Below are 23,505 nucleotides of genomic sequence, written 5' to 3'. Positions count from 1 at the left end.
TATAAACACATCCAGTTTAGAATAATACACACTGCCAACACGTTTGTTCTTGATTCTTTGCAAAGCAAACATTACCAACCTCATCAACTTCAATAACCCTTTGAAAAGCATTGCTGGCTTGAAAACTTTTATCCATCACTTTGATCAAATTGACATGCCACTCCACTAAAATATATGCTGCATTTTATGAGGGAAGCTTTAGCTTAATGGAAGTTTTTTATTTATTTATTACTTTTATCTAAAGTTCAAAAAGATGTGCAAATCATGTAGAATTGAAGTGCTGTTTAAAAGACGTTGAACTATGCTAAGCCAATCTTTAAATGCTGCAACAATTTACTGCTAAAAAGAAATCCAGTTAGAGAACTTTGGCACTTATTGTGACACATTTTGTGCTTTTTTTCCCATAAATGCAAACCAGAAAATAAATAAATTAAAGAAACAAACAAAAAAAATACAATGTAGATGTGGGCCAAACAGTTAAGTCACAGGTAATTCCACCAGGTCTACAAATCAAGTACACAAACAGAAAACGGCAGGAGTGAGAGCAAACTGCAGTCCCACTACACGTGTGAGGTGTGTGACAGAAAATATCAGGAGAACAACAAAGCAAAGTTACTGTGACTTTCACTGTAACTCTGCATAATTAATTCARAAAACAACTTCACATTCAGAGAGCACGACGCATTATATTCATAAAGCATCAGATCACATCTTACAGCTCCACCTTYATTTATTGTAAGATGAAGACATTTGTTATCTGTGAGCAAACATTTCCGTAATCTGGGCGTCTCTCTCTGTCTCAGAGACGTTCTTCTTGACACACAAAATAAAGAAACTAAAAAAACTCATCATAATTTCTCATCAAAACTATAACATGTCAAAACTGTTCCCATATCTGATCTCCAACTTAGCTGGTTCYTCATTAGGTTGTAAAATGACAGCTTCCCATCTTCCAYTTCTATTTAAGGTTGTTTAATATGCATAGTCTATCTTGAATATCTGCTGGAAGCATGTATTTATTTATCTTGCACCATGCAATTAATTACATTTTTATGTAAATTCCCTTTTTGACAAAGCATATCTACTGCTCACTACATAAAAAAGACATGCTCCATGTTTTTGGGGTTATTCTTGGCAGCAGAGAGACATTACTCTTTGCATCTCTATGGGAAATACTTAMATGTAAAATATCTTGTTAATGAGGAAAAGAGAGATGCAAATGGTGGCGTATTCAATGCACACATAAAATAAGGAAACATGTTTTTTTTTTGTGACATGGTAACTTAGATCCAGAGTGTTGGATCACAGTGCAAATCAACAACAGATATGGTTCATTCTGAGTGCTACAAAAAATTATACAAACAAGGAGAAAGTAAAAACTTGACACACCAGTAAACAGAAACACAAATGGATATTTGATGGAAAAAGCAAAGCAGAATATGAATCCACAACAGAGTAAAGAAAAAGTAAAGCAGAAGCAGAAAAAATTGTGATTAAGAAATGCTTTATAAAAGATTAAGAAGTGAAATTTGGGCAAAGTAAAATTGGAGAAAAACAAAAAAGAAGAAAAGGTATACAAACACTGGAACGATAAAAGAGTTAATATGAGCTTCAGATGTAAGGAAATCTGATGTTCAGGGGAAAATCTGAATGAAAAGAAAAAGAAGAAAGRTCTACAAGCATGAGAGAAATCTGCAAACATAACAAACTCATTCTGTGCTAAGAAACCTTTAGGGAAAAGCTCTCTGGAGGAATATTCGGCACRCAGAAACAAAGCCTGAACCAAACAAACAAGGAGAAAGTAAAAACTTGCTACACCAATAAACAGAAACACAAAGTATTTTCCCATAATGGCAAAAGTACAGAAAGTCCTACACTTCAAGGCATGACAAAAAGAAAAAGATAAAACAGAAATGTCTGACAAGGGCATCTAAGTGTCTCAGTATATGAAACAGCTTATAAATAAGCTATTTTAAAAAATGACATACAAAAATAAAGTGCAGATTGTTGCAGTCAACACAAGCCCTTGGTAACTAGCTCACATTCCAAGCAGTCTCAATAAAATATGTAACATGCATCATCTTTCCATCTGTACAGATTTTCTGCTTGTAATGATATGCACTCATTAACAAAGCTCAGGCACAGAAATGCTCAAATTTTGTTTTTTACGGTTGTGTTTGCAGATCTTCTTTTCCCTTTGTTTCTGTCGTTACATGCGAGTTTGCTGCTTTTCTCTCATTGAAGTCTCTTTGATGTTGGTTAAGTTCTCTAGAGTCTACAATCGTTGRATATTACGAGGAAAAGCACCMTATTAAACTGTTGTCCTTCTGTTGTAATACCAGATGTCAAAATGTGCACCGAGCACTGGGCAGTTGGTTGGTATCATACTGAAAACATTTGCTGCTCTGTCTCCCTCTTTCTACCATCTGACTGCCCTCATTTCTCTTTCAAATCTAAATGAGGTTGTCACTGTGTCAAATAGAAGATGATGGAGCTTCAGCTGCTCAGGAACTTCACTGCTTTGCCAGCATTATTGCACCTCTCTACCCTCATCCCAGCTACATACTGCCTCGCTCCTGTTTCTGTTTCACTAAATCAACTTCCTCTCCTTCCCTGGCCTTCCAAGTGCCCTACACAGATGATTTATTGGTTCATCACTCATCTTTATTTGTAGTGTAGCAGATAGACATTCCTGCAGCTGGCAGATCCTGCCGTGTCCGTCTTCCTAATGTGTTTCCCGTTGATGGACCGCGCATGTTGAAAGTGTTCCAGTAGCTCTGCCTTGTTTCCAGTCAATTCCAGGCTCATCTATGCCTGTGCATTCATTACTGCATTACCCATGTGGCCTAATTACGTGGACAGCTTATCTTTGTTAAACATTTGGCCTGTTTCTTTTTTTTTTCACATTTCCACCAAAAAGTCAAGTTAGTGTAATTTGCATGTCCAAATAAATCCATATAAAAATGTATATTAAGTGCATCGCTTGGGATATTTTATCTAAATGAAAGATTTTTCATTTTACAAAATTATTAGGAAAGCATACCTCCAATCAGTTTTATGAGTATGTCATTGATGGCACTGAACAGTCAGTTATAAAAGAGTTAGCATTAAGCCAAACTACATACTAAACACAAACATTTTGTTTATACCATGCTTAACTTCCTACACATATTATAAGTGAACAAAAAAATGTTTTGGATCTTTCAATATTTAGTGATTTTTTTTTTTTTAACAAACTCAACTTTGTTACATAGTAAAGACAGTTAAAGAATTTTTCACTAATGTTAAAGAATCTGACTTGAATTTGATAGAGAATTTGTTTAGGGAGCTAAAAGTTAAGGTTGATGGCAAAACAACCTCTCAACATCAAAAAGTTGGACATTTTTATTAGTTTAACCAAACGTAAATTATCAAAATACCAGATTAAAGATTGTTCTTGATCAGTTGCCCATTGCCACCAGACTCAATTCAGTTTTTGACAACTTTACAAGACATTGATGTTTTTTTCCTTCCCATTCCACACAGTGTGGGAATATAAACATGACTAAGTGTTTAAGCTTTTCATTTATTCATGAAAACGTCCTCAACCTGAAATGAAAATCTCTGTAAATGTTCTCCAATAGAAGTTGTGACTTGCATGATCTTGTTAGACACAGGCAAAAACTCATACTAGATCTAACATCTAGATATTTGTAGAATGGGTTGAAGAAATGGGCTGATTTACATCAACTATGTTTAATCTGGCCCTTTGTGTAATCCATCTACACACACAGCTACACACACACACAGATACAAATACCCCCATGATGTGTGGAACATTTGACACTTGCTGTGATTTCTCTGCAGCCCATCCTTTCTGGGTGCAGTCTAATTACTGGAGGCCTGAACAAATGGTCCAGGAATTAGATCTCAATAAAAAGGTCGTGTCAAGCCTAAAAAGTGGTCATGTACCAAGACTGAGTTTATGTGCTCGGTAATTGAAATGTCTTAAACTCAACCTCCATAACAGATTTACTGTTGGCACATTATTTTCAATAAGAATAGAAAAAAATATAACAATTTTACAAGCTTGAATGCGGGTCTTTTATAATTTAATCTGGGTCATATGGATGTTGCTGACAAATCTTTAAAATAATTTATATTACAATTTAATTACAAATAACTCACTCAGTCTTGTAAAATGATTAAAATGTGTTATTTCTATTTTGTCCCTTCAAAAATTAAAAACTACTTTATATTCTTTTATAGTTTTTAAACAATAAGGCAGGAAATACACTGTGCCATAATAAAGTAAAAGTAAAATGTAAAAAAAAAATAAAAATAAAAAAATGTAAAATATAACTTAACCATTTCTAAATTTCTATTTCACTTTATGATCTCACAGAAGAGATTTTTTTTATATCAATGCTGATTAGTCAACTAATCAGGTAATTATTAGAGCAGCAGACAGTTAAACGTACCATTAGTTGCTGCCTTACGCCTGAAAATTACACATACATTCTCCATCTGCTATCAGGTGCTCTTGCACCTTGTCACATGTCACCATAGCAACGCTGATTTACAAACTATTAGAAGCACATTCCACGAAAGACTGCTTCGTTACTTTCTAAAATGTAGGCTTTGCCGACATACTGAGAACTGATTTATACCAATACATGAATCACGCTGCTGGCAATCTGATTCAAAGGCCTTGGTCAGAGGCCGGGGGACCCCGCCCTTTTTCCCTCACCAAGTGAACTCTTCAAAAGTTGGTTGTGTGTATTTTAGTTTTACAGCTTGTAAAAATAAGCAGCTAACAAGCCTCGTTCTGCACAGGCTTGTCTGCAGAAATGTGAAGAACACATTTTAAGAAGTTAGAAATTCTATACTTATGGATATAAATACAAACATGCATCCAATTGGGGTAATTTTCACCTACTTACGGAGATGCATGTTCCTAAAAGTACAGCCATGAACACATTTATCTACGCAAACTTTGGTCAAATTTTCCAACCATTGAGACGATATTATGATCTTTAGTATTGTGACAACACTGTGATTCCTAGTTTGAGAGAAACAAATTTTCTCTAGAGCTCATCTTTATTTTTCTTCTAATAAGCATGTGGACCTTACATACTGTAGCTTCAGTGACATGACAACATGCCCCACCTCCCACTTTGTTTTAGTCACCCAGGTGACTAAAATAAGAAAAAACTGATGTATCTGAAACACAAATAGCCTTAAGGGCAATTCAAGCAAATATAAAGTCAGTGATTACTCAGGTGGATCACTCAACAATGTGCCTGAACAGTTTGGATTCCTTTTCTTTAAAGACCTCAACACATTTTTATGTATTTATCACAAGTCCACACATGCCTGCGGTTAAAGAAGGGGAAGGTAAAGTTCAGCATCAAGGCATTTAACAAGCATACACTACACACTGAAGAACAAATACCAGTTGTGTGTTTCTGTATCATTTCAGAGCAATGTATCAGTCAAGTCATAAAGCTCAAAGACAACCCATAGGAAAAAGGGAAACCCAAGGCCCCTAAGACAACACATGTTGCCATGGCAGCAAATCTGAGAGGCCGTGTTTATCTACATGTCTATTAAAAATGATCAGGGAGTGTGTGCCATGACAGGTGTGTGTTGGAGCTTGCTGCAGCAATCAGGAGGATATGATACCAAAGTAAAACCCCTTACAGAAAATGTGAAACCTGTTGTTAAAGAGCTGATTTGTGATTCCAGTTTTACTCAAACCTGAAGCCTGAGGAACAGCTTTTTGTTTTTTCAATATATACCAATCTGTAAAGTCTTTGTGTGGTCATAGACCTGTACCATGCAGCAAAAAAAAAAATAAAAAATACAACCAGAAACCTTGTTTTTGAAAAAAAGAAAAAAAAAAGTGGAAATATAAGCATGGAGGAGCTGAAGATGTTACAGGCACACATGCATTTCTGGAAAATGTATGTCTGCAAATGCAAAAAAAGCTCAGTAAAGCATGTCAAACTCCTTTTCTGACTACTACAGGCAGATAAAAAGAGGAGATATAGGTCTATCTTCTAAACTGCTGCTGGGTAAGAGGTCCAGTATTATCAAAACAATCACATTTTATCACTTCTACTAACACCTTCTAAACTGTATATGAACACCATTCATGAGGCAACAAATGTTCCACCGACAAAGCCAGAACATCACTGAAGTGATGCCAAAAGGTACCTCATAACATCTTTCAGATAGCAATCTGCTTTCACAAAACAGCACTGTGTCATCAACTGTTTATGATGATGGGATCTGTTATTGCCCATTACCCTTGCGGACTTCATCCTGTAAAACATGATATAACAAAGGCATAGATATATAAACGAAGACCTGCTGTCTATCAGATAAAGTCGCTTCCTCCGGTAGCTGAATCCACTTTATGATTAATACACCAGAGTGCTTCTGAAACAGAAACAACCTAGATGTTTATAACATACGTAACACACGGAGCCCGTTTTTCAAAAGTTTCTGTTCATTTTACATTTAGACTGAAGAAAACCACCTAGTTTTATTATTAAGATTTCCGTAAATTGTGTTGTGGCTCATTTTTACAGATAAATCTGTTGAGAGCTCAAAAACAGGTTCAATAATGTCAGTGACTGCTATAGATTTACAGCAACATATTTGATTTAAAAAATAAATAAATAAATAAAAATATATAGTAATATATATATTAGTTTTTCTCTTATATTCCTTATATTCCTAATGAATGTATGCATGAGTCATTGTAAAGACAGAAAACAGATTATTAAGTTTAGATCATCCAGCAAGTAATTTCACAATATGCATCAAAGTCCAACCAGAAGGAGATACCAGACAGATCAGCAGTCAGGTGTATGCACTGGCCTGCAGTGAAATGCGAGCAAAGACAGATTAGATGAGTTATAGTGCTCTAATGTAAGCTCCCACTCGACATCAATCACGGCAAGAGATTTGGACACAAATCGTTTGACTGAGAAGAAAAAACTATATATCCAAGTTCTTAGAATCTCAAAAAGAGTTCAGTCTGGCGAGGAACAAAGATGATCACGTCAAATAGCTGAGCAGAATTTAAAATGGGATTTTCTGACATAATACTGTCAAAATCCTGAAGAAACATTTTAAACCAACATACAGTATTGTGTTTAAATTGATTGTGATTTAAACATATGTGTTGGGACCCAGTGTAGGTCCTGACACACCAAGCAAGGAGTCATGAGACGATCTCCATACATCTAATAAACAATTGAATGTGTTCATAGTCACCTGATGACACTGAAATGATCAGCTGTGTATCATCTGCATAATTATGATAACTTATTTTGCAATCTGTTGCTATCAGAGCTGGTGGGACCAAAAATAGGAGGGACCCAAGAAGGAACCTTAGAGAACCTCACGTGATTTTTGTCAACTCAAGTCACTTATTGACACAATGAAGTCCCTGTATTGCCAATTACCACAGGTAATGTGACGGTCAGAAAATTAACCAACTGTCAACCTGATTCAACATACAAATGAAAGTATTAAAAGCTTAACAAAAAAATAGCAGAAAACCGGGACTAATGTGTTTACTGCTTTTAGGAATGTTTCCATCCTGAGGGTTTGCCCGAAGCCAGCATATGGCAACCGAGTGTTTAATCTGATTTAATACCTACAAAAGGGATCAATAAACAAACACTATCGATAATAAAACTCTATAGGGGGTTTGGCAACACTTTAACAAAATCCTTCAGAGTTCAGAGCCTGGGAGACGAGAAGAAAAACACCTTACCTAAGCAATTATGGAGCTAATTTCCCCCCAAAAGTCATGACATCTGGGGTAACGAATACTTTAATGTCCTCTAGCTCACATATGTTGTGTTTCACTCTGTTTTACAGTCCCTGTTTGCATATTGTTTGAAGTCTGATGAAAGCTGAACAAACATTTTTTACACTTTTAATGATGATGACTGAGACTTTGATTTTGCATAAAAAATATTTGTCACTAACATTCCTATTCAGAATGATTAGAGTGATATTTTATAACTATGATCCGCAAATAATGAAATGTTTCATTACTCTACCGTAGGCTCCAGCATAGCTGCTGTGCAGTTAATTACAACTACCATCTGCCACCTCCAGCGACTGCAGCCTAAACTGTGATTCTCAGATAAACAGTAGCCGTAAAGCAATGAAGTATCGCAAGCCATACGTGTCCTGTGAGCATCTAGATGACCTGCAGACATGAGTGTGAAGAAAATCTGTCACTAGGAGACAAACAGGCAGCCAAAGCTTCAGAATGACAGCCTCTCAAGCAGGCAGCCATTAAAGGTCTCATCAGTAGCAAGGCAGCAGACCAAGAACAGGCCTGCACAGCTAAAGCTGTGGTATTCAGCAAGTGTGGGCAAGGGGCAGACTGTCAGCTTTTGGCTTAGAAATTCTGAAAGAAAAAAAAAAGTGATTTTTTTAAGAACAAAGGAGAGAAAGCTACTGAAAAAAACCACAAAATTATGCTAAAAATGAAGGCAAAACTGGAGAAAGAAAAGAGAAGGTGATACAAAAAAAACTAATAAATTCAAATGCGTTCCAGGAGAAAGTGAGAAGTTACATCATATTTTAGAAGAAAGATATTCAACACCTGAAAATTTGATCTGTTATTTTAATTTGCTTTACTTTAAGGCGTGGATGAAATATTAAAGTGATGATTAGATGTAAATTAGTCTAAATTTCACAGCTTTCAATTTGCTTAAAGTTCCCAAAATCACTAAAATAAAATGTTAGCCATTCAGACTTCTGGTCTGAATGCCTAGAAAACAAGTGATATGTTCTTTATACCATGCTGAATATTTGTGCATCATTCAAATTTTAGTAACAAACATGGCAGATAAAAGGATAGTGGCCGAGACATTGAGCACAAACAGTGGCAGAGAATGAAGAAAATGTGATGGAAAGACTAAGAAATTAGCTTATAAATGTAATTCCTAGAGGGAATAATGGCGACACATCCTGCTTTCATGGAGAAGCTCAGGATGGGAAATGCAGAAGCTGCACGTGGGCAGCAGTCATGAAAAACAAAGCTTTCTATCAATGGTTGGCTCCTTAGTCCCCCCATCTGTCCCCTTTAGCCTGAAGCCAGTTACATCAGACTGACTCAACATGACTCTCTCACACACACAAGTGTGCACATTAAACCTGGACACATATGCATGTGGTTGCTTCAACAAAATGAGTACATGTTCACAGACTAGAAATGGCTATTCAGGATCAAACTGTTAAGAGGATGAATTAAAGAAATCAGTACAAGGCAAAACAAAATGCATTCAGACAAGCCTAATCCACAGTTGTTCTTTGAACTGGTGGCTGATTCATAATTTTTGGCATTGCTGTACTTGGAGGATTAGGATTTCTTTTTGTCAGTTTAGTTTTCATTTGTTCAGGCCTAGTTTTCCATCATACATCACCAAATCTGTCCCAAGAATGAAAAGTTCTTCAGCTATAAGCAAAGAGATAGTTAGGAAGATATGTCCTGTTAAAAGGTTAGGAGCAGTTAGTATTTTACTTACAAGTTACAACCATGTTAGGGTCTCATGTTTAGTGCAAAAATGTTAAAATGTAATAAGTTAAATTAATTTTTACACTGCATCACCCTTAACATAAGGGCAGGTAGCTACCATGAGGTTTCTATGGTAACAACCTACCAATGCAAACACAATGACAGTTTAAAGGTTAATAAAGTCACATTTTCATTAACAGGTTTCCAGTTTGACAAACACTGTAAACTCATTTTAATTAATGGCCAGCGTCTCACTGTTCCTATTTAGTCTGAAAATATTACATGTAAGACCTCTGGGTTTTTCAAAGTTTTGCATAAACAATGATGTTGAAAGTTAGACTTGGTTAACTTCAACCCTTAAAACCTTCAAAATACTGTTTACACATCATCAATAGGATAGCCTATTTAGACAAACATCAGTCATTTTTTTCAAGCCTTTGCAACAAAATCTGGCCTAGATGATCTGTTTTTGCAGCCATATCAGTGGATATAACAAACAACCTTCATATTGAGGACTATTTTAATTAAGTATTATAAAAAGTAATTTAGAAAGCATCTAACCAACAATAATTTGACAAAGGACCGACTTTTAAAAAGCTTAAAGTGATTGAAAACTGACACCCAGACTATCAAGTTATAACAAGTGAAGTGACGAGACTATTGAGCTCATTCCAGTAATAAATTAGCATTTGATAACTATAAACATGAACTCAAAATATACAGTTCAATCACAGAATTAAATCTGAACAAAACTGTAAATAGGTTTTGATAGTAATCTGTACAAAACTACAAAAAAATTCTCCCTTTAATCCAAGAACCCATTTTTCAAAGTGTTAACCTTTCATTATCACTTATATTTAAACTGAAGATAAGCAACAAACAATAACATGGGAATGTAAACAAGAGACATTTTAAACACGCCATAAAGTGTTAAGATTAAGTTTTAATAATTATAAATTAGTAAAACAAAAATTCTCATAAAAAAAGTTACTTTTTTTGGGACAAAACTGAGAATCCCAAAGTCTCTGAATTTTAGCAAATGTAACCAAACACTAAGGCACTACAGTTATAGAAACATGTACTGTAGGCTGAAATAGCTTTCTATCACAAACAAAACAGCATTTTAACATATTGTATAGCTCTAAACTCTGTTTACACTAATCAGTAATCCTAACCTTACATGTGCTTTTCTGGGTAAAAATAGACCTCGTTGCATTTCATCTGCACCACAGGGAACCCTCAGAGTCTTAGTGTAAATCTTAGGTTTAAATAAGCTGTGAAAAATATTACAGGCCAAATTTATTTGCATATATGACTCCAGATTACACTTGCAAACATGATCACAGCAGGCACCATTGGTGCAATAAATGCCTCAAAAACATGAATAGAGTTAAGTTCTATAATTCTCAATATATTTTCTTATTTATTCATCAAATATTTATGTAGCCTTAAATTATACTGCTTACACTAGAGACATTAGTAAAGCCATGCATTCAGAATCACCTAAAAGCTATTTTATAGAACATTTAGTTTAAAAAGAAATCATCTCAGTTTTTAATGAGAATAGTAGTAATTCTTTTACAGTAATTCTTTTAGCAGTAAAGCAAAATGTCTTTCCTCCTCCTCCTCATTTCCCCCCCCCCCCCGACTGTTTTGGGTTTTTTGTCACACTGGCCATGAAGACTCCCATCACCTGAGCCGAGGCAGGGGTCACCCAGCACAGCACACCGTGACATCTTTGGCCACAACACTTCAAATATGTTCCTCCTAGTGAGAGTTCACACCTTTATTTCCCACTTCAGAAAGAGCTTCTGCTCTGGACTCAGAGAAGATCACTTACAAAGACACTTAGGCCCTGTAGGCTGTAGAGGAAGCAGAGCCAAAAGGAAAGGAGAAAGCAGATAAATGCACCTGCGGTTTCAGACAGACTTAAAGCATAATCATTTTTGCTCATTTGGGAACATCCAGTGCATCATGATTACAACACTTTACATTTTCCATATTTTTTTTAAGTTACAGCCTTATTCCAAAGTGTATCTCTTCCCTCTGCAATACCCAATTATGGCAATATGGGAAACAAGGAGATATTTGCAAATGTTTTAAAAATAGAAAACCAACATTTAACCAACCAACCATGTAGCTGCCAAAACCACAAGCARGCAAAAGCAAACAAAAACTTAAACTATGAGTCAACAACAATTATTTGAGCCTGGAATGAATGTAAGTCTTTCATTAGCCAAATTGTGGCTAATTATGCCCCATCTGTGGTAATTATTTCATGTTGCTGTCATAGAAAGATGGTTTTCAAATTATAAATAGCTGGAGGACATACTTAGTACTACTACTTTTTTTGTTGTGACTTTATAAGGTGATTCAACATTTCTGGGTTTGCGCCTCCATTTTTCTAGAAGCACAACTGACTGAGCGCTTACTGCCAATAACCGTTTCACTTCGTCTCTCACCTGCATATACAACATCTGGAACATACAAACAACAGACTTCAAACAAAGCAATAAACCACATTGAGCTTAAATTCTCATCTCTAATCCTCCTTACAGTTTATATTTGGGTAAAGTGGCTTTATTGGGGGAAAAAAACTGGTCCAGTGTGCTTCAAAAGTGACAGAGAAAAAAGAAACGGAAAAAGAACTGCCACAGATTTGTAATCTTGTAGAACCCAAGCAGTCGTAATGAGACAGAAAAAGAACATTTATGGTAAGTCCAAACTGTAATTATGTGAGCCTTTTGGATGAGGCTCCACTGGACTCACTGCACTTCAGCTCTGTTTCTGTTTGCCATCATGCTGCTTTGGCTCAGCGTAACAAGAACGAACGCAGTTACCATCCTAAACATAGGATAGATGTTTTAGGAAACATCTATCCTATGTTTAGGATGGGGTTTGGCACCTGTTATGTTATATTTGCATATTAAAATGTTAAACATCAATGAAATGATGAACAGAACCAACTGACCTCTGTTAGTTTTTGTCGCTTCAAAGAGTCCTGAGTGAAATATTATTTTATTCAACATGTACAAAATGAACAAAGGATGATCAACAGAAACCAGAAAAATAAAACTTCACCGGGCTGACTTGTCTTCCCCCCMAARAAAAATCATAAAAATCCACAGAATTATGATTATTTTTACTTCAGTAAGGATAAATATATACAAAGCAATGACAATCTACTTTAACAATAGAAACTSAAACTCGCAAAGCCTTCAGTACTTTGGTAACTGTTTGAATTTGGAGAATCCATCAGAAAATAAATACAAGTTTATACATTTGGTTGGACACCTCAATAAAAATTAGAAGGACTTAGCTAATCTTATCGCAAGTCTTTTCCTGTTTGACTCGAACACTGGTTCGTTCACATTCCATGTCACTAAATGTATATTTGTCTAAAACCTCAGACAGGATTAAATAACTCTGCACATCAGAGTCAACTATAGTGTGTAATTTAAAGCAAAAGCAGAGCAAAGTTCTGATGGGCTTGTTAAGTTTCCACAATCTGGCAAAGAAAAGCATTTCTTTCATTCTGAAGTATAGCTTTACCAAGAGGGGATCCAAACTGTGGCAACATGAAAGCAGCTAAATGTTGACACTGATAAGGATGCAACAGTAACCAGATTTAGATGCAGACAAACAAACAGGAATCATCTCATCCTGACGCTTTTTGAAGCAGAAGCTGYAATTTAGGTTTGAAACTGTGGTCAAACGTTTGCCAAAAGTTTCAATCTGCACATTCAACAACACCGCTCCTCCGTTGCAAAACACACACACAAAACACACACAAAGCGTTTCCAAATGCTGCAAAGGAACACCTGTTTTAGCTCAACAATACAATGTGAGGCAACTATTCYGCTGGATAGTTTTGTACACATTTTTATTGAATATGAGTGAAAATATAATTATGTACAAAGTTAGAAACATAAATCAGATTTACACAAATGACAAAAATAAAAATCATCCCAATGATAAGCAACTAAACAAAGAAAGAGACAAAAAAATGATTATCTATATCTAATCAAATCAAGAGACAAAACCTCTGCAACTGCTTTGTTATAATTGGTAATATCTATTTGGAAATTGTCTCAAATATAAAAATGAATATAGCAATGTTTACAGTAATTGCTTTAGCTGATAAGGATGTGTAAAAATTATTTTTAAATGTTTTTATTGCAGAAACATAATGTCACACAATTATCTTTTATAACAATTTGACCTTAAGTGTGAGTACATTTATTTAGTTGGTTCAAAGTAAAACAGGCAGTGAGCTGAAGAGTTGAGTCTTCACATAATAAACCACAAAAAAGGTTCAAATCATTTACATTTATAAGATTCTTTTCCAGAGGAGTTTGAATGAAATGAAATAATGAAAATTATTATATATATGAAATTAAATCCTTTTCTATTTAGATAAAGCTACTGCAATAAGTGACAAAAGTATTTTAAAATATTTTAAAATATTTTAAAATACCAGGGGTACAGATGAATGTCAGGAGACTAAACAATGAAATCATTTTGAAAAACTTCAGTAAATAGTTCAGGACTCTTCTACTGCAGTTAGAAAACAAACATGTCTTACCTCATTTTGCCGTTTTCCTTCTTACTGCTCCCTGCGGTGCCTGGCTGTTCGCCTTTGCAGGCACTTCTCAGTCTCGCTCTCAAAACCATAAATGGCTTGTTTATTCTCTACACTTAATTTAGTTTCTAATAGCTTCCTTTTTTAGAGTTATTTCGTTGGGTTCAATTTTCTCTGCATTGACTGTGCACAAGCAGAGCCATTGAATTTCACAGTGTTTGTGTTTAAATGTGTGAGAATGGTAATGAAAACTCATTATTAAATGACAAAAAGTCTAAAATCAGGAAGCCTTTCTGCTTTTACTTCCCTATTTTTATTGAATCTACTCTGTCTTCTGGCAAAGTTTCATCTTCAGAAAAYGTACGAATCATTTCTCAGAGGTTATTTCTAAAAGAGGGACACTTCAGGAAATACAAAAAAGAAATCTCTCTGCTGTACTTCTGGTAACAGAACACATTTTAACTTTCACACCTGTAGACTGTATTTCAGGGGAATAAAACTTCCACTTTTCTCATTTTAAATCAGAATTCAGAAATCCAGACAATTGGAAGCTTAAAGCAGACGGATGCGTCAATCTTTTTCCATCCCAGAGTGTCACTTCACTCAGTCTGCCTTCCGCTCCCCGCTGAGCATCTTACCTTCCGAGATCTCGTTGTTTTCTCGTGTGACATCACTCTTTTTAGTCCCCTGGGTCTGAGCCGTTTCGGAGCCTGATTGCTGAGCTGGAAGGAAGAACAAACAATGAAAAAAAAAWTTAATCCATGTTAACGAACAGAAAAAAGATCAAMTAAAATGGGGTACAAGATGAAAAGGTGATGTTCAGTCCTTGGCTGGACTAAATTAAAGTATTACTTTAAAACAAAAAATTCAATGTTATTCTGAAATTATCACAACACATGAAAATGTGACATATTTGAAATTGTCTAATAGACATGGCATGCATTTATTTTATGTTTTTTTTTTTTTTACATACATGTCTTCTGATTGCATTGGATACACTGGATTCCGTTGGAGCAATAAGAGGAAGGAGAGCTGAATACAAATGTGTGCCACACTTTTCAGATTTTTATATCTACAGATAATTTATTCATTTACTTGGTTTAGCACACAGAATCCAAATTCATGACATTTTACACAGGTAAGTCAAAAAATGCAAAGCTCTCTAATCTCCCAACGAGAGTAAAGATTATGTGCAAAAATTAAAGCTTTTAGAACACAGCCCTTTGCACCTGCACATTTATGCATGCAGCAGACACATAAGCTCAATATGTCCTGATTTGTATTTTCGAGAACAGCAAGTAAATACTAGCAAGTCTGTGAATGTCAGTGTCTGAAACAAAGGAAACACTTGGCCTATTTCTGTGCATTTCCCCAAACCAGCATGCCACAGTAAACTCAGGCATGCTGTTGTTGTGCTTCTGCAACCATAAATTGGCAAAAATAGGAAACAAATATTCCTGAAGGAGCTTACTTCACTTTGTACCAAAAATAAATCATAAAAAAAAGTTAAATCAATACATTTGCCAAAATTGTAGCTTTGTAAAACACTTCAAATAACTAATTGGCATTGGAATTAAAATGTACAGACTTTTCAAGCAAAGCAGATAAGAGGGTATTAAAGAAAACATCCCTCCCAGCACCATCAGTCACCATAGAATCACTCTAATGAACATTTCTAGAACCTACACAAGTCTAACTATGGTCATGTGTTTACAGGTAGATAAGTGATGCTAAATGACCTAAGCGATGAGCTGTGTCAGACTGATTGACAGAAAACATGGTCCCTACAAAACAGCTGACAGCTGGAGCAAAGAAAAGGATTCAATCTTCCTTCAAGCACGTAAATCAATGCAGAGAGTGGGAAAAAAATGCTACTGGCTCCTAGTCATATGTCCAAACAAAATGTGAAGATTGTAAAAGGAAAACAAGCAGGTACACATTAAAAATGTCCAAGTTCATAAAAGTATAGTAAACTGAGAGCAATCAACCTTTAAAATAAAAAAATACAGAAATAAAAGAAAAATAGGCTAAAATATGAGGCAAGAGAGGAAAATGAGATTAACAAACACAAGAACAAAAATAAAGTCATAACTAATACCAAAACAAAACAATGAAGATACAATTAATAAGATCAAATAAGATGGTAAGTATTAAGCAAAAGAGATGACACATGATAAAGTTTCACTCTGCAAAGTTGATCTGTCAACAACTCATAGACACCGTTGGACTCCCAGGGATGGAGAAGATAGATTTTTATTAGTAAGGAAGAAACAAAACGAATTCATGCAGTCAGACAAAATAGAGATGCAACCAACAAGATTTTGTCTGTTTTAATACAACTATCCACTCAAACTAAAGCAAAATTATTAATGGAAACAATGTCAACAATACATTACTGATGTGTTATTTATTTCATTTGTTTTTTCCACTTTGACAAAATAAACAGCTATATTCATATAACTGCATATCTAATTCATTTTATCTCTTACTATTCTCTGTAAATCTATTTATTACGGATGCCTCATTTTAACAGGATTTTTGCCACATTGAACTTGGAGGATAACCTGAGGCAGATACAGAAGTCTCCTGAGTTACTGCATCTCCTTTCTGGCCGAGGAATCCCTTACGATGCAGATGAAGGGTCTAGCTGGAGGTCTGGGTTTCCGTCCTGAAGCAGTTCTCACTGCGATCCAATCTCAGAAAATTAGGAGTGAGGGACAGACGGTCAGACAGTGTGTGCCTCAAACTGCCCAATGAAATACCATCCATACATAGAAGGACAATTTGCTCTCAAGAGGAACAGTACCACATAAGTTAAACTCTTACATAGTTCTTGACATTCTTTTAAACACCAGGGAGAGAAAGTGAACTGTGGGGACTTCTGATGCAGCTTAAAGTGGGGAAACAAAGGCTGTTTAACATCCACCTGAGAGGAGCAAAGATACAAAGACCTGAGCAAAGAAAAAACTGAGCTATATTTTCGATGACAAGCCCCCACTGTGCCCCCACTGTCTCAGCTCCTGCAGTTTCAAACTGTTAGGCTTACAGCTCTTACAGCCACACCTTAATCAGACAGCAGGTACTCTGCTAATCACATCTGATGGAGGGCTCCTGCTGCTAAGCTAACTCGCAGCAAGTGCAGTTGATTGTTTTATGCCGCATTTTAACTTGATCAATTTTCCTCACATTTGCATAAACTTAAAACAGGTTATGTCAGCTTTTATCGGGTGAGTTTTAAGTATTATTTACCTTTTTAATTATGCTCACTCGACAGGCAAATGTGACCCAAATCAGATTTTTTTTTTTTTGCCCATATGAAACCTGTATCCGACTTTTCCACAGCAGTCCGAAAGGCCAGATTCAAATTTATTTGCCTCCCAAAAATGTCCAAATTGTGCCACTTCTATATGTAGCACTAAGTCTGATACATATCTGATTGTCTTGAAACCATCTGCAGTCTGAACGTGTTGTATTTTATCCAACTTTTCTGTCAGTGATGTGAGCCGTGCATCGTAATTCTGCACTTGAAGAGCGAGGTGCTGTAAAACCAGACATAAACAATGGCTGACAATTAGCAGAATGAAATGATGAAAAACCTGTAAGTGGGGGTACATCACATCCCAATTTCTCCATCCTGGTCCAACTATGCACAAGTTGCAGTCAATGGTCCACAAAAGGCCATTTCTATTACCTGCGTTTTCTTTTTATTAGCTTCCCTAGTGTCATAATTTTGTGATGATCCTGTCGGCTCTGAATAGCTTTGAATTACATCCAAAAATGGTGGCATCCATTATTACAATCATAAACTGTAGTGCAGTGTAAAGTAAGCATTCTTCTTCTGCGCATCCGAGTCACTTTGAGGTTGAAGGTTAAATTGTTCACACAGGACTCTGATTGTGGTTGCATTTAATAAGTTATATGAATGACGAAAAGCAGCCAAAATAATCTGAATTGATCATCAAGACTTGCTTTGTGAACATAGCCTTTGAAGTATCTCAGTTCGTTTAAGATTCCTACCTTCATGTTTTCCTTGAAGAGGTTTGCTCTCCTTCCCACCATTCACAGCACTGATCTTAAAGTTGTAATCTTTTGAGGGGTCATAATCTTTAATGACCAGCTTCGTTTCCTGCTTTGCTAGTTCAAGCACCTTCTGTTGTCCACCTGTTTCAAGGGAAGAAATGCACAATTAGAAGAAAAATATTTTCAAAGACCACTACCAAAACCCAGATTAATATAAGGTTTCTTTAAAGCCTAGTTCTAAAGTATTTTTACAACTTATGTGTTGATATTGCAACACATATCTCAGAACGCTTTATTGGGATTCCAACAATTAGTCCATGGAAGGAGCACAGGACGTTAAAGAAGTTTGATGTGCATGACTGACCGACATGACAGAACAGAGCAACCTGCTCCTGCAACTGCACTTCAGTCATAAGTCACCAGTTTTGAATACATAAACAAAAAGAACAAATCAGATGTCTGAAGTTTGTTATTAAATATCAGCTCAGAAAGACCAAGTAACACACAAGATAGGTCAGGAATAAGGTTGACAAAAAAGGGATGAGTTATAAATCAACATCTAACACATTATCTAAAAATGGTAAGAATATTGGAAAATGCAGGCCAGACAGGATGTGGTCCTCCTTTCTGACAGGCTGAGAAGAAGAACAAAAGTCAGAAAAACAGTCAAGAAGCTCATGGTAGATCTGGAGGAGCTATGAATCCACAGTTCATCTTGGAGAATGAATGATTGTTTTTTTTTTGCCTTTTTAAAACATTCGTAATTTAAATGCCTTCCAAAAAGTTAAAAGTTAAATTTGTGTGCATAAAACTGGCAAAATAAAATTGTTTCTGATTCCAAAAACAGTTGGTCTTTTGATTTTATTGAAAGGGGATTTTTGCATAGCTGTATGCCAAACTTTTAGATTCTTTTTCGTAAAACCTTCAAAAAATATGCATCATTTTCCTTTGACTTTACAATTATACATTACTTTATATTGATAAAAAAAAAATACATGGAAGTTTGTGACAAAGAGAAAAAGGTTTTTTGCAAGTTGTACATATTCATTCAATAAATGTGAATATTACAGCCCATTTATTTCAGGAGCCTCATCAGTAAATTAAATAAATTCTATAGAGTAAGTTACAGACAGCTGTATTTAAGCTTTTATTTCTGTTAAATTCCAGTAATGAAAACAACATTTAAATTAGAATATTACATCAGATCATAAAAAGAAAACATATATAATCCATAAATATGGGTGAAATGAAAAGCATGTCTAATATCTGGTTGTTGTTTTCAACCTTTAGGTCTAATCATACAAACGAGCCTCGTCTGAATGCATATTATAAAACTTATTGAATATGACTTAGTATTTATTCTCCACTATGTGGATGGCGGTTTTTTTAATCTCTYTTCCTTCTTTGTGAAACTACACATTAATTTCATAGACTGAAAATAGATCAAGACCTCTCAACATCTTTAACTGTTCAGGCTGCACTCACAATCAAGATTTGTCTCTCATCTGAGAATGTGACACATCCTGCATGGCAAACCTGTTTGTAGCAGTTGAAATGAAAGGATGAAAATTAATACATTTACATGCAAATGAAGGTGGCAACACTGAAAGGTAATTTAAATCTTTTCTTCTAAGAGAAAATTCTCCATGTTCGGTATTTTGGTAAACAAAACTTTCACTCAAACTAAGTTTATAATTACATCATTCATTGTTCTTGCACAACAGAAAAAAAATGACAGGATCAAATGAACAACACGCTTCTGCTGCAAAAACATGCGCTTTTGTATCAACACCTTGTAATATTTTAGACAAACTATTGAGATGAAACACATTCTGCCTTTCCATGCTATTAAGATCTGTTTCAGAATAAATTGCTGTGTGCTGTTGCTGTCAATGTGACTGTATATTCACACAGTTCACAGAACCTCAGTAATCTCCATGTAATTATATAGATATAAAAYCAGAGCAGACATTCTCAACACCTGCTTTTCTAAAATAAAGACCTAAAGGAAAAAAAATAATCTTCTAATCTAATAAACTAAGTGTAGCAGCGAACACAATACATCCTTCTAGACAGCATACACTATCATGTATATATGCTTGCATTAAAATTTTTTGTAACGYAAATAAAAATACAGCACATTGTTTTTATCTCTAAAAAAAAAGTTTAAATTAGTAAGTAGGAAAGAGATGGATCAGAATCAGAATCAGATATAATCGCCAGGTTTATGTACAGTGAACAGACAGATACATTTTAAAGGAGATTAAAAAAACTGAAAAACACTCTGTACATTTATTTATATTCTATATTCTAGGTCAAAATATGCTCGTCTTGTTCAACAGTAGCTGATTACTCAGACTCTAAAGTGCTCATTATGATTATCACAGACACACCTTTGAAATTACCTCTGTGGCAGCTACTTTTTGCAAATACATGTACTTTTACTTTTACCTGAAAGTAAAAGTTAGTTTACGTTCAGGATGTGTGGGGTCTGCAGAAATGTTAGCTGCCCTTTTTCTGTCCCTAGACCTGTATAAGCAACAGAAAGAGCCAAACCAATRAATGAGAAAATCTGTGTGAATGTGTGAATTTAACTTTGAACTTGTTCAAGTGAAGGGTCGACTTGCATAACACTGCAAACACCCCCCTAATCAGCTCTCTGTCTGCAGTCTTTGTTTGTCTACATACTCAGAGTGGCAAGATTAAAGCCAAAGAAACTACGGTGCATGTTTTCAACAGATTGTGTAATCCTGTCATGTTACTCAGACAGGAATTTCCTTGTACCCTAAAACTAATCTGTAACATAAATKGTTACATTAATTTTACCAATTACTTTGTGATAAGTAATTGGTAAGGTTTGCTAGGCCTTAGTTGGCTAGTTATGTCTGTTTGATTAAAAKATGCTACTCTAGATTGGGGATRTTTCTCAAGTAACCATGATGCACAATCTACACACTCTCTTCATACTCTTTTGCATTCCTAAATAATTTGAAACCATCACCTAGTAAAGAAAAAAYATTTCTCTCCAGTTAGTATATKWGAGAGAGGTCTGRTCTTTGACATTTTGAAACCCTGTGGAATCACAAAACGAAGGAGTGCAGAGTTTGGTTTTAACCCAAGGGAATGACAGGTTACACTGGCAGCAGACAGTACAACAGATAGTAATATGAACAAACAGAGAAATGCATAAACCAATACCCAATACACAAAGTAACCAATAAGAACTGCAAATACAGATCAAGTRAAAGAAAAATATTATACATCTAAGCCTGCAAGATTGCTATTGCTGGTATGGAAGTTGCAAGTCAGCAAACTGACTGTAGCAAAACATATTAACTGAAAAGTTYAGGAGAAACAAAGCTGATTAGTTAAGTTTGTGATGAAAGAAAAGTGCCTATTGTTCCTCAGCTTTCCATGCGATTAAATTCGGTTTGTCATTTATCCCGCTTGATTCAGTTGCCATACGACTAAATGTTCCAGGTGGGATCGATGGATCTTCTCGAACTGACAGCTATCAAAGCCAATTTTTCCATAAATCTAATTTCCAGCTGCTGCTCCAGTAAAATGACTGACAGCAGAAACCAACTTGCTTCAGCATTTTTTGAAGAGAAGGTATATGCTTAAACTTTAAAAAGGTTAAAAATAAGTTTTCTTCAAACTRGAACATTTTAATAAAATGATAATAACTTTAGCCTGACATTCTGGAGGTAAAAATATAAGTATATGACATTAAAATACACAAACCTGCTTCCATTGCAAAATRRCACATCATACACAGTAATTCAGACCCTTCACTGTTTGCCGTGACAATTATTGCAAAGCTAATAAAAGCACACTTTAAGACTTAATATTAGCCATTTAATAGGAATAATATAATCATGCATGTTATTTCTTCTGGCTGCAAGAAAGTGCTGAGTCTTCAGTTGATGAGAGGAAGGCTGGGAATAGAAATAAGTTGCTCTTTTTTATCCTTTGAAACTTTGAGACTCTGCTTGCTATGGAATAAAGGCAACCAACTTAAACATCACCTGGTTCACAAAGGAAGATAATTATRCTGATTCTCTTCCCGATTTTTCCTTTTGAACAATCTTAAGGATACACTRATTACTGTGATRACTCCACAGATAATCCTATTAGATACTCCTGCTGTGTGTGGTGTGTTGTCTTAAAAGGGATCTGGTCGACTTGGAAGKATGTTGGGACTGCTCCACTATTATTTGGAACATTCAATGAGTTGGATATCGCCACATGTRTTGTGTTCCCACAGGACAAACGACATGGCAGCCTGTTGAATGTGATGTGTAGCCAATCAGAAAGCAAGGCGACGTAAACATGGAGAGGAGTATAAAACACAGAAGACAAAACAACTGCACARAACATACCGGCAGGTGAATATTTTACAAAACACAGAGATTGGAAATTGTCTGCCAAATTCCGAGTGATGCATCTTTACAATCAAGGGCTATTAAAAACAAACAAAAATGCATGCAAAGTCACAGTGGTTGAGGTTTGTTTTAAACAAACACTGAAGAAAGGCTTCAGTTTAACAACCAGAAAGAATATTCAAAGGCTAAACATGTAGGCAACACAGAAATAAAACATGTTCCATTTTTTGTTTCATTCATCTCCATTTTGACTCAATGTTTCTACAGCTCTGAGCTTCTTCTCCCCCTCCGCCTCCATCATTTTACACGCCCGTGTCGCTCCTGCCATTTGACCGACTCTTCCCTGCGGTCTCCGGGGACAGCTGCCTGGGCTTACTGCCCCTTATCTGACAGTTTCTCCATTGATGTCATCAAGCAGACGGGCCAAGCAATACCAGAAGCTGCAGGTTTACTCTGCCGCAGGCAAAACTAATAACACAAAGCATGACAGGCACCCTAAAAAAGCAGGTCACATAGGACTGCCTCTAGTACCCCATAAACATTGGTTAAATATCATTTAGCAAGTTGTACCTTAACCACAGGAAATTTGTTGCTATTAATTACGTTTTGGCATAATTCTGTCAGAACATTTTGTTAGTTAATTTCCTGCCACAGATCTAGTGCACAATTTTTTTTTTTTACAGCATTCAGGTCAGAACTTGAAGTTTCTACCACATGAACCAAACTGATGAAATTAAACTGACTTGGAGCATCATATCCACCAAAATCTTGAAACTGCTGGAAGTAATATTGCAGGTAGTTAATTTGGTTTTCCATCACCACAGAACATGGGGGTCTTGACCAAGAAAAAGAACCCTGACAACTTCAAGCTTTACTGAAATCTCCAGATACCCACAGCGACAAACCAAATATCTCCTACAGAAACGTTTCACTGTTGATGCAAAGCTTGAGCCATTTAGAAGAACAAAAGGTATGTCTGGGGTAAT

The 23,505-nt window shown here is 35.6% G+C and overlaps 1 protein-coding gene across 3 annotated transcripts in view; it reads right to left on the bottom strand.

Moving 5' to 3' along the window:
* Positions 1-23,505, bottom strand: part of LOC103472826 (collagen alpha-1(XIV) chain-like) — a 111,136-nt gene that overhangs the window by 74,038 nt on the left and 13,593 nt on the right. For 2 of the 3 annotated variants that reach the window (XM_017307591.1, XM_017307590.1), the window contains exons 4-5: positions 18,132-18,275; positions 14,753-14,836 (exon numbers count right to left, since the gene is read on the bottom strand). The exons of the other annotated variant lie outside the window; for it this stretch is intronic. In XM_017307591.1, the coding sequence (XP_017163080.1) occupies positions 14,753-14,836; positions 18,132-18,275 (228 nt within the window). The remainder of the gene's footprint in view (positions 1-14,752; positions 14,837-18,131; positions 18,276-23,505) is intronic. 3 annotated transcript variants of the gene reach the window in all.

Source organism: Poecilia reticulata, linkage group LG11, assembly GCF_000633615.1.
Source record: "Poecilia reticulata strain Guanapo linkage group LG11, Guppy_female_1.0+MT, whole genome shotgun sequence".
Classification (NCBI taxonomy): domain Eukaryota; kingdom Metazoa; phylum Chordata; class Actinopteri; order Cyprinodontiformes; family Poeciliidae; genus Poecilia; species Poecilia reticulata.
Note: the sequence above shows the minus strand (reverse complement) of the source record. Positions and strands in the feature narration are given on the sequence as shown.